The sequence below is a fragment of the Homarus americanus genome, unplaced genomic scaffold (assembly GCF_018991925.1).
Source record: "Homarus americanus isolate GMGI-L3 unplaced genomic scaffold, GMGI_Hamer_2.0 scaffold30108, whole genome shotgun sequence".
Taxonomy (NCBI): Eukaryota; Metazoa; Arthropoda; class Malacostraca; order Decapoda; family Nephropidae; genus Homarus; species Homarus americanus.
Window position 1 is genome coordinate 9856365 of NW_024748109.1, and position 12860 is coordinate 9869224.

Genomic DNA, 12860 nt, shown 5'->3' on the forward strand with positions numbered 1-12860 from the left:
GGTGGCGTCTGTTGCGGATGGACACCCTGCCACTGCCACTCAACCTGACGGCATACTGCCTGTGAGGGCGGGCTTCCACCACTATGCCTGTCCTGTCCCAGAGCTTGGTAGCTGCGTCCTGCACACGCACCTGCGTGCCCACGACTAGGGGAGCCAGCTGGCGGGATACCTCCCTCCGCGACAGGACCCCATCCTGTGTTTCGGCCAAGCGCACCTCCCTCATACGAAGTGCCCGCCGCCAGTGCTGGTCCACCTTATAGTGCTGTCTGGCCACGGAACGCCGTCACGGAGCTGGCGGCCGGTGGCAAGTTGGGCGGGCGACTTGTTCACCCCCCCGCAGAGGCGTGTTCAGGTACTGGAGGAGGGCCTGGGATGTCCTATCGCAGTCCAGGCTACCCCCAGGCCCAGTGTTATCCCTGAGGAGCCTCTTGGCGGCCTTGACCCCAGCCTCTGCCCTGCCATTGGATTGGGGGAAGTGGGCCGACGAGAGGCGCACCTCGACCCCCCATGACTTGAGGAAATCTGTCATCTCAAGGCTGGCAAGGTTGGTACCTCCATCCGTGGAGATCTGCTCAGGTACCCCCCACCTCGTGAAGTAGGCCAGCAGACTGGCGATGATTTTTTCCAGAGGTGGCCTCGTTGGGGAAGTGGGCGATCTCCAGCCAACCTGTCAGTCGGTCAGCATATGCTAGGTACGTGCGGCCCTGCAGGTGGAACAAATCGGCCACCACTTGTTGAAAGGGATAATCTGGCGCTGGGGTCAGAACCAATGACTCCGGAATACACTACTTTGACCAGCGGGCTGAATTGCAGGAGCTCCGCCTGAGCATTGAGTCGAGGCCGTGGTGCCCCACATGCAGGTTAACGGCGACCCGGTGGCGGAGGGAGTCGGGGATGACAAGGCGCACGCAGCCCTGGTCAAAGGTGTAGGTGACCAAACCCCTGACCACAGCCAACCTGTCCCTCACCGAGAAGTACGGGCGCAGACAGGCCACCTCCAGCGACTTGTGGGGGTGCCAGTCGCCCGCCAGCACCCTCGACACTAGAATCTGGTACACTGGGTCGTCCGCAGCCGCTTTGCACACTGTGTCTTCGTCCATAGTGATGCACCCATCCTGATCCAGTGTTGCGATTGTGACTGCACACACTGCAGCGCACAGGTCCTCCTCTTGGTCCATGTCCTCCGCATCAGGCGCCGCCCTGAGGGAGGGGAAGCGGGATAGGGCGTCAGCTGCACAGTTCCGCTTCCCTGGCAAGTATTTGACCGTGAATCGGTACTGCAGGGTCTTCTCCTTGAGCCTGAACAGGCGCGGATTCGCCACATCCGTGAAGGCTCTGTCCCCTAGCAAGCCAACTAAGGGGCGGTGGTCCGTCATCAGAATGAGGTTCGGGCAGCCAAGGAGGAACAGCCTGGCCTTGCGCAGGCACCACACCACAGCCAGGGCCTCCCCTTCTACTGCAGCATAACCGGCCTCGGCCGTGCTCAGATGTCGGCTACCACACAGAGCCAACCGCCACCCTCCTCTGCAGCAGAAGGGCGTCTCTGGAGAGGCACAGGCACAGTATTGTTGCAGGACGACGAAGCCGATGCCCTCCCTGCTCCAATCAGTGACAGCTGCCGTAGGCCTGGATTTATCGTAGTACATCAAGCCGTCTCTGGCCTTTGTCGTAGTACACAAGCCGTCTCTGGCCAACTGACAGATGGTGTCCTGGGCCTGGCGAAACTTGAGCCACAGCTGGTCGTCCCAATACACCCGCTTGCCCACTGGCTTCTTGAGGAGCTCACGGAAGGGCTCCATCACAGGTGCAGTGGCAAGGAAGGGAGCCAACTGATTAACCAGGCCATGCCAGGACCTGATGTCAGTGATTGATGGCTGATCCGGCATGGGGAAGTCCTTGATGGCTGACAGACGTTGGGCAGTGGGCTGGTACAGGTCCCACCCCAGGAGGAAACCCACAAACTCAGCTTCTCTCCTGCAGAACAAGAACTTTTCTGGTTTCAGCGTGATACCTGTGCGAGCGCAGGTCTCCAGAAAATCGTAAGTGTGCCAGAACGCCCCCTTCACACTGGAGTCATAGAGGAGAGTGTCATCCACGCACTTGTACTTGCGGGGCACATCCTGAATAGCGTCGTCAAACCTCTTGGTGTAAGCATCTGACGCTGAGCAATGTCCCATGGGCGCCCTGCAGTATCGAAAACGTCCCCACGGCGTGATGAATGTGGTCAGGCGTCTACTCTCCTCCTCCAACTCCACCTGATGAAATCCCCAAAAGGCGTCGGCGACGGTTTTGAACGAGTGCACTGGCACCCCAGACACCATGTCGAATGGTGCAGGTGTGTGGTGCGTCTCCCTCAGACAGCTTGCATTGAGGCGTTGGAAGTCCACAGTGCGCCTGGGCTGACCGTTTTTCTTGGCCACCACGACCATCCTGGCGCACCACTCCGTAGCCTCACCAGCAGGCACTGGCTGGATGACGCCTCTCCTGACGTCCTCCTCCAACTGGGCCTTCACCTCCGCTTCCCAGTGTTTCGGAACGGGAGCGGGTGTGTGACAGGCGTAGGGGGTCGTGCCGGGCGTCAGGTGGATACGGTGAGGGGGACCAGTCATGACTGGCAGTGGGGACCTGCTGGTGTTGAATGCGGTAGACGAAAAGTGCGTGAGTAGCCATGCCTCCAGCCTGGCCACATTCTCCTCCAAAGGAGGCAAGGGTATCTCAACTGGCCTCGGCGGGAAACGGCTGCTCTCAGGTAAACGGTTCGGAGGTAGATCGTCGGCAGTGTGCCGCTCCCCTCCATCGCCCACGGCAGCCACAGCACGTCTATGGAGCGGGAAGTCGACAGGCACCAAGTTGAGGCACTTGCAGGCCTCCAATGACAGATAGAGGGCCTTGGCTGTCTGCACGAAGTAGACCTCCTGGACGGTGGACCCCTCGTCCACACCGAGGCGGCAGGGGGCGGACCCCAGACACTTGAGCTGTTTGTTCGCCACGTCCCTTAAGCCATTACGGGCCCGAAGTTGCCCCGGACACAAACCGATGTCCCGGAGCAGGGATGCGCCTGCCACACACACCATAGCACCCGTGTCGGCTACAGCCAGCACAGGGGTGGCGGGGGAATTGCCCCCGGCCTGGGACACGAACACTTGTAACCTGGGGTGGCGGGATAGCTGGGCTGTTGCCACTGTAACAGCGCCTGACACATCCACAGGAGCACTTAGGGCTGACTTACTCCTACAACACCTTTTGAAGTGACCAACCTTACAGCAATTGCGACATGTAGCCCCACTTGCAGGGCAGTTACTTTTACCAGAGGCATGTGACACGCCGCAGTTACCACAGTACACGCGACTGGGGTGTCGAGGTCGGGCGGCAGCTACCTCAGACTCACCGGTGACGTCATCACCAACCGCCACTGCCTCCTCGGCTGTTCCCACCACTGCCTGGCCAGACGTACGACACAATACACCAGCATCTCTCACTGCTGCCTCAAATAACATGCATTTGTTTCTAAGCACTTCAACACTATTATAACTAGAGTACCCCTGGAAAATTTCCCTTTTCAACACTGGGTTACTCAGGCCCACCATAACTTTACGTAATAGCATGTACTCAGAGAGGTCGTTATCACAGGTGGGACATTTTCATTCACACTCCACTGCCTCTGAGAAGCATCGTTGAAAATACTTTTCATGGGCTCCTCTTCACCTTGTTTGCTGTTGAAAAACTCGTTCCATTTCACAGCTTGGTTTGAAGATTGAAGAACCATTCCACTGATGGCGTCCAGGGCTTCTTTGGGCGAGAGCTGCTCCCACTGACCGCTGGGGTATCTCGAGTCAATCACCCTTTGGAGTGCGGGGACGCAGTTCAGGCGAATGTGGAGTGTGGCCACCAGTTGTGGCCACCCGTTCAACAGCACCCATGACTCCATGGACCGCCTCCATGTCCTAAATGCAGCTGCTGGCATTTCTGCCTCACACTTCTCTGGAGCGACAGCTGCTGAGGGCTTCATGACCGGCATAGAAGCATGACCACCGCCAGCACCTAGAGACGCCATCTGAGCCATCAATGCACTCATGGCCTGCTGCTGGTCGCGCGTGGTGTTCCCGGCCGGTGTAGAGAAGCCCTGGCGTCCCCTTGAGGGCGTCGAGAATCGTGGACGTGTAGGGGCCATGTCAGCGTTCTTGTCAGGGCTGTAATGGCGTGTCGGGCCCCGACATATCCTACTCACTGTGCGCCATGTGAGAGGTTGGAGTCATAGACCACGTTCTTTATAGACTTTATTCTAACAGCGTCAGCTGGTGACTGGCAACCGTGCGCTGCCAAAGACAAGCCCCCATCTCAACATGGGAAAACATATCGTACGATGGTACAATCTTACACATAGCGAATGTGTCAACATGAATTTGTGTAATGGCATGTACAAACTGGACAATTTTGTGATTAACAAGATTTGTAACCAGGTGAAAGGGTTGGGTCACTACCTTATGACCTGAATATGGTGGACACACACTGAACATCCTTCTCCAAAAATGAACACCTATGTGAACACAGCTCCATTCCACCTCTCAACATCTACTGGCGACAATTAGGTCACCTAATTTAGGTGACAAACAAATAGAAAGACTCCTAATCACACACCCACAATGGCAGGAATACTTTGACAATATTATACTCCCATACAGATACAGAAACAGGAACCCATCCATATTACATAGACCCAACACACCACACCCACCTTCCCGATACTAGACGCTATATTCCTCCTCAATTGGTTAAATCAACGATATGGACACAAGCCGGGCGGAGAGTCGGCTAGTATGCGGCGGCCAAGAGCAAACCTTATAGGCGGGATGAACCCTTATCTTTGGCTACTCGAGGCAGAGTTAGGCTGAGACCACAGGCAACCCCAGCGCGGTAGTCACCCTAGACAAAGCCCTGACTGGTGGCCTTCCTTTCCCTTCCATGCCAACCCAAGACACATCCCATCAAATCTCCAGCCCCACCCTTTCCAGCAATGTTAACTAACACCTTAACAACCGACGCACACGTCAACTAGACTCCCTCACAGGGAAAGCTGCCACATCGCGGAGGAGGTGATGCTCAGCAGAACCCTGTCAAAGTCTATAAAACACAGCATTGGCTTTGTTGAAGTTCCACTCCGTTTTTAAGAGGGAAATACAGACACTGCAACGCTATGTTAGATCCTCAGGTTTGCACATTTCAGACAGCGGTTGAAACACTCGTCTGACTTTTAAATGGGAAGGGGAAGGGGGTCGATACAGGCCACGATTTATAATGACGTCCATCGAGGCAAGCGATAGAGCTTCTGAGGGCTAAGTCAGGTCCAAAGCCCCTGGGAAGTCACACTTGACAGAATCCCAACAGGCGGCCCCGATCCCCTTCCCTCCACAAGCCCATCCACGCCACAATACCACTGAATTACATCACCAACTTCACGTCCACATTCACCTTTCATTAAAAGCTCAATTCGCTACTTTTCCCCTCAATCTCTCCCAACCACCTCCAACTACACACTAGTCCTTCTAAGCTGCTTGAATGCCCTGACCTTTACAATGAGAGATTCACAATCCTACCACCTCCAACTACACTTCACTACGAACTATTACACATTTTCTCCTCAAAAAACTCTACGACGATGCCCTCATCCTTCTACGGTATGAATACCTTGAATTTTAAAACTGAGGATTCAAATCTCTCCCTCCCTCACCTGTCTACTCATTACTTTGACATAAAAACTCAAAGATCTGTCTCCCGCTTTCATAGAAAAACCTCGACGACGATGCACTCATCCTTTCCACGCTACGAGTACTTCTATATAATATTCAAGTTCAAAGACTCAAAAACTTTTCCTCTCCAACTCGCTCTGTCCATCTTTGACATAAAAACTCAAAGACTTTACCTTCGCCTTTCTCAAAACAATTCAACCACTAGCCGACCTTTTGTTCTTCATATATTTATTGTGATGGTGTGGCGACCAAGGCCCGAAATGGTGCTACCCATGGCGGTTTTTTGGGCTCGGGCTGCATTCGTGATTGTGGCGGTCTTCAATGAAAACCCTAACCCCTCGCCCCCTCCTCTGCTTCTTCGGCCGGGCTGCTACTGACAGCCTAAGACAATGCTATCGCCATCAGGTAAGCTGTGTTAAGCAATGATACCTTTCTCTAGTTCTACAACTCCCTCCCATCCACCCTTTACCCAACCACTGAACTTTCTCACCCTTGTCACTTGCTTTTTAATCAGTGAGTTAAAGTGAAATTGCCCAGTTCATGAACTGGACAGTCATTTTGCCCAGTTCATGGAATGGGTTCCCAACCTAAACCAACTCGACCTAACCTAACCTAACCAAACCTAATTTAAACTAACTTAGTTTAGCCTAACCTAGCCAACCATAACTAGGCTAGATTAGGAGTCCATTAAACGAACTAGCAAAAGGACCTAAACTAACTCAACCTAAACTAACCCAACAAGATTTAGGTTTGCTAGGTTACGTTAGGTAAGGTTAGGCTGATTTAAAATAAGTTGAGTTGGGTTAGTTTGTGAGCCCTTTTCACGAACTGGGCAAAATGACTGCCCAGCCCATGAACTGGGTAATTTCTCAGTACATACCAGGGTATTAACATAAGAACATAAGAATGGAGGAAACTGCAGCAGGCCTATTGGCCCATACTGGGCAGTCCCATTTACGCCCAACCCCTATGTTTAAAGCTATCCAGCGTAATTGAGTTAATGATGATGTTTGGTAACTTGTTCCACTAATCCACTACACTATTTCCAAACCAATATTAAATTTGTCTAATTTAAAACTATTGCTACGAGTTCGCTCCTGGTTGGATAATTTGAGTACCTTTGTTATATTACTTTGTTTAGCCCTGACTTCCATTTATACACCTCGATCATATCGTCCCTCACTCTACATCTCTCGAGGTGCAAATTAAGATGCTTTAACCTGTCTCTGTACTCCAGGTTCCTAATGCCCGAGATTAGTCTTGTCATTCTCCTCTGAATTCTTTCTATGGATTCTATATCCATTCTATAGTACGGTGACCAGAATTGAGCTGCGTAATCCAAGCTGAGGTCTCACAAGCGCAAGATATAGTTTTAGGATAATCTCGCTAGTCTTGTGACTGAACTCCTTTGTATGGATACAAGTACTTTGTTAGCCTTGTTTCGTACAAATACGCATTGTTGACCTGGTTTAAGGTTCCTATTTATCATTACTCCTAAATCTTTCTCACAGTCGGATTTCTCTATAACATTAATGCAGTTTCACTCCCAATTGGGTTAGATCAATTTTGGGCTCACCAGAAGTTGTCTCGTCAATTGCAACAACTTTTTCTAATACCACTTCTGTTGCAAATGGATGATAAATGAGATGGTAAATTCACTTAGGAAATTTACGTAAATCTGCAGTCACCGCGTATCTTCTGTTTGTTTACAACTGACCCGTAAAATTACACCATGATGTTAGACAAAGTTGGTTTCATTGGTACCATATATTAAAATAAGTATTTTCCGTATAATATGGCGCGGGGGGGTGGGGGTGTGGGAGGCGGAGCCCCATGGCTAGGAAGTTAAGTAAGGTTAGGTCAGGTTCTGCAGAAAGGGGGGGGGGGTAATAACTAAAAAACGACTCATTTCCGTCTGAAATGAAGGTCAGATTCGAAGGAATCACACCAAATAACACAGGCAAAACATAGATTTCTGGCCAAAAATCAATTGGTACTAAACTACAATTTTACCCAAACCAGAGTTCTGATTTCTTCCATTTAATTTCTCATACTTCTACTGTCCACGTTTTGGGTTTAACGCTCTGACTAATTTAGCTTTATCGTCATTTCTAGCACGATTTCTATGTAACCTTTCGTTATATATACCCATGTCAACTGCCCTCTCCTTGACCCCCGTGCTCTCATGTTCCCTTAGCAGTTTAAAGACTTCGACATCTTTTCAACTACCCTCCCGAGAGAGCCAGCCGGGATGCCACTCCGTCACTAGATAAATGCACCCTGTCCCTTGCATACAGTCTCTTCTGCCGTAGAAGTTTCGCAGTTGTCAATGAATGGGACTGATATTGACTTGCAATACCAGTCAAGATGGCTGTTGTCACCAACTGCCCTTAACAATCATTCACTAACAACTCTCCTTCTAGGCAGGACACCACTTACGATAGGGATCTCTCCCTTCATCCTTGTCCGGTCAATAGCTTCCTTGAACTTATCAAGGAGCTTTTCACTTCTACACCGGCCAATATCGGTGCCTTCTGCACCGAGGCAAAAAATGGGTTTGTTCCCATTACAATATATGATATTGTCCATCCTGTCTACTAAGTCACCCACCCCAGCTCCTTGGCAAACACACTCTTATTTTCCTGTTTATGAACTTATTAAAAATGGTACGATCTAGGCACCTTACCTGCGAATCACCAACAATTACAGTTTTCTTACATTCTACAGTATGTCCGCCTCGCCCTTAACTGTCTTACCACCCATTTCGTCCTCTGAAGGACTAAATGCGTTTGTACTGTACATAAGGTGATATTTTGGCCTTCTCCACTACCAGCCATGTCGCCCCTCTCTTCGCTATATATATATATATATATATATATATATATATATATATATATATATATATATATATATATATATATATATATATATATATATATATATATATATATATATATATATATATATATACACACAGGGGGATTAACCGGCTGATAACTGCTGAGTTTTCTTAAAATAACCAGTTGTTTATGATATTAAACCGATTTCCATATTCTCGAATGTTTGTTGTTGCAATACTCTTGAATGGTTTCATTCTTCAGGTGCGAGGCGTATTTTGGAAAACCTTTCCCTCTTATATCGGTGGCCAGTGAGTGAAGCTCGAATGTCATTGTTAAGTAAATACACTCTATCCGAAATAAAATTTCTTCCTATAATTCTGTAAAGGCCAGATAAACCCTCCTATGATACTAACATACAACACATTACTAGTGAAGTGGATAACAGGAGTCAACACTAGTAAACAAATACAGAATTCAGTCCTACATGACATGGTATTATAAAACTTCAAAAACACGAAATTGTGCATTTTTAGTGATCTTTGACCTCAGTAAATTGGTATAAATGTGTTGGGCCGACGTCTTGGTATATTTGTGCCAATCTTCATCTAAATTGGTGGAAACTTGACCGAACAATTGTTAAATACTTTTTGGGGTGGTTTGACCTTTGACCCTATAAAATCCATTTTGACCATCAAAATAAACAGGTCTGTCAAGTTTCAATTTAACTGCCTTAAAATTGAAAGAATGACGTTTGATTTTTACTTGTTTTACACGAAAAAGGAAAGAACAGTTCTCCCTCATGCAAGGAAAATAATAATTACTACTACTACTACTACTACTACTACTTTTTTTTTATAGTGGCCTCCAGCCTCCCCCAATAGCCACACCTTCTCCGCCATTTTATTACCTTAATATTAAATATCCTACTACTACTACTACTACTACTATTACTACTACTACTACTAATGATGATGATGATGATGATAATAATACTGCATTTCGACAACTGTTAAAGTTGAGGAGAGACAGACATTAAAATGTTGGAGAAATTGATAGGTTAAGACAGGATGTAAACGAAAACCTTAGAATGGCATTTCCAGGAGAGGATGGAATCAAAGTGGAAATGTTAAGGATAGGTAGGAAAATGGCAATAAAAGTCAAGCGTGAACAGGTTAGGCATAAAAGATGGAAGAAACACTAAAAGAATGGCTGAGCATGTATAGTTCTTACATATAGAAGGAATTCCTAGAGTAATGTGGGAGTTATTATACATGATATTTTTGCAGTAATGGGGTAATTGTAAAAGGATGTTCAAATTTTTACTGGGAGAGCGATGTATTTGTCAGAGTGTCTCGGGAAGAGAGAACTGGTTACTAGTGAACTCAAGTCTAAGTAAAGGATGTGCAATGTCACCAATTTTCAATATTTTCATGGCTGAGGCAAACAAAAATACAAGATGCAATGGGAAATAAGTCAGCTGCTGTAATTTGATAACACTGCTTTGGTAGGCGATTGAGACGAAAAATTACAAATGTTAGTGAATGAGTTCCGAAGTGTGTATGGCTACGAGGACAATCTTAATTGCGAATGTGAACAAAAGTAAAAATGGTGAAAATAAGTAGAGTAAGGAGACTTAAGTTTGAATATACAGTATATACAGAATGGAAGAATTGAGAAGTTTCAGAGATCCTGGAATGGATGTGTTAGTGAAGGAACGGGTGTTGATTAAAAAGCAGTAAATGGAAATGAAATATATTTTGTACTGAAATTTTTTTAGAGAAAGAGAATTGTCAAAGAAAGCATAATTGGGAGTGTATAGAGATGTTAAGCCTACGTCACTCTTGAGTGTGAAACTGGAAACGAAGAAATTAGACGAAGATGAAGTTAGCTTTATAAGTGCCGGAGAAGAGAGCTGACCAGGATGTGTTAATATGATATAAACATAGCCGACTGATTTAATGAAAAGTGAAAAATGGTATAGTGTATAATTCAGAAGTAGATAATAGAAAGGGGCTGGGAAGACCAACTAGGGTGGAAGGATTGAATAAAGGAGGTACTAAAAGTGAGAAGGATTGATTTAAGGAGCAGAGGTGGATGTGAATGATTGGAAAGTATAGTGCTGAGTGGTTTGTGAGTGAATGGATGATAGGAGTTAGGCGAGCTGTGTTTGTCCTAGCTTCCGGTCACCGTGTAACAATTGTGGAAAAAAGTATGAAATTATTGAAATGAATACTAAATATTATCTGTAGAATAGTAATAATAGTTAAAAAGAACTCAGCCCAAAACACTTAATATGAATGTAAATTTCTCAGAAACGATTTTCTTTATTGTATTAGAGACATTATAAAAACAAACTCACTGAGAATATAACTGCCATAACATATCTTACTCTTTACATGAAAATGAAATGATCATAAGAGGTTACCTCATCCTGAATATTCCTCATAAGGTCACGGAGGTCCTCTTCAAGCGGGATGGTAGCATTGTTCCAGCGGGCGGCCTTCTGTAGGACACGGAGGGCACTGTCGTGTTGGCCGTTCACTATAAGCCAGCGAGGTGACTCGTCCATGAAGCTGTATAAAGAAGAAGGTCGCCGGGATAAGGTGGCTCGCCTATAGATTACTTTCTTTGACAGTAATTCTTTTTTATAATATCAAATGGCGTACAGACGTCATCATTTTGAGAACTGTGGGCAAGAAGAAGGACCAAAACAAATGGCGTGAAATCTGTTTGAAAGGGGTCGTGAAACCGTTATCATCGTCAAAGCTGCCAACACTTCACTTCAGTCTTCATTTTGCTACCGATCACAGTGTTGCTCATGAAGTGACTTGGTCAAGTGATACGATTCACTCTCGCATCAACGATATATTGTTCGATATCAAGAAACAAGTTATTACAGCTGTAAAAGCTACCGGTCAGTTTAGGCTTCAGATGGATGGAATAGCCCACCCGGGCACAGGTCATCGACCTACAACGGGGCCTAGGGGGGGGGGGATACGAGTAAAAATAAATTAAATATAGAAGAGAAAAAAGACTATATTAACCTACACCACGAAGATGCCGGAAAACCAGCGTTTTGAAGTGAGACAGATTGTGGGAGTATGGAAGAAGGCAGAGCATTTCACAGTTTGGCTGTGTGAGGAAAGAAGGATGTACTATAACGGGTTATTCTAGTGTGACCGACACCCACAGAGAAACGGTGGGCACCGCGGGCAAGACGAGTGGTACGAGCCCACGGCCTTTCCGGCGGTACACAGGATGCCAAATCCACTGAACATTGCCCGTTAAAGTACCTGTTAAAGAGAGTGAAGCAACGTTGCGGCGAAGAGAAAGGGAAGAGAGATTATCAACTAAAGGAGGAGAGTTAATAAGACGAATTGCCTTGGATTCCACCCTATCTAACAGTTGGACAGAAGAAGAGCCACCCCAGATATGAGAGGCTGTGACATTTTTGATACCCGGTATGGTGGATCACTTCTTCAAAGAAGAGATGACATAGATTCAATGTTACAGAATCTGCTGTGATGGAACACAATTTATGCTTTGGCTTTGCTTTGCTGCTCGTGTAAAGTAAGTGAATCTTATTATGTTAATTGTCTTCTTTGTCGTGAGAACCTTGCTTCAAAAAAGTTGTTGCATGAATTGGCTGTCATCATGAATGAGGGAGTTCAAGTGACGAACTTCGTCAAAGCAAGAGCGCCCAACTTGAGGCTGTTCAGGGACATGTGCTCAGGTTTAATTCCGAACACATCCACTTGCTATATCATTCGGAGGTCAGGTGGTATTCACGGAGAAAGATCCTGGAACGAACTATGGCCTGAGAACTGAGCTTGAAATATTTCTCGGCGAGAAGAAACATGGTTTGGGTGGAAAGTTCTGAGCCGAGAAAAAAATGCTCCAAGTGGTCTACCTAGAAGATTTATTTGGTGAAATTAACTGACTCAATACTTTCATGCATGGTCTAGGTCACACTTTCATAGAAGTCAGTGACAAGCTGTCCTCATTTAAGGGCAAACTGAAATTGTAAAAAGGGAAAATGGAGTGAGGAAAGACTGACAGTCATTTTCTTAGTCGTTCGGGAACTAGGCGAACACGTTCGGGAGCTAGGTGAACACGTTCGGGAGCTAGGTGAACACGTTCGGGAGCTAGGTGAACACGTTCGGGAGCTAGCTTTCCACACATGAATGGGTTTCTAAGACGCGTGGGAAGTTAGCTCCTGAACGTGTTCACTTTGTTCCCGAACGACTAAGAAAACGTCTGAACGTCTCCCATC

At 47.0% G+C, this 12860-nt stretch overlaps 1 protein-coding gene across 1 annotated transcript in view; it reads right to left on the reverse strand.

Annotated features, from left to right (window-relative positions):
* The window catches only part of LOC121880010 (organic cation transporter protein-like), a 54222-nt gene extending 43037 nt beyond the window's left edge, over positions 1 to 11185 (reverse strand). The window contains exon 1 of the mRNA XM_042386949.1: positions 11013 to 11185. Coding sequence (XP_042242883.1) covers positions 11013 to 11156 — 144 coding nt within the window. The 5' untranslated portion in view covers positions 11157 to 11185. The remainder of the gene's footprint in view (positions 1 to 11012) is intronic.
* Positions 11186 to 12860: the final 1675 nt, after the last annotated feature.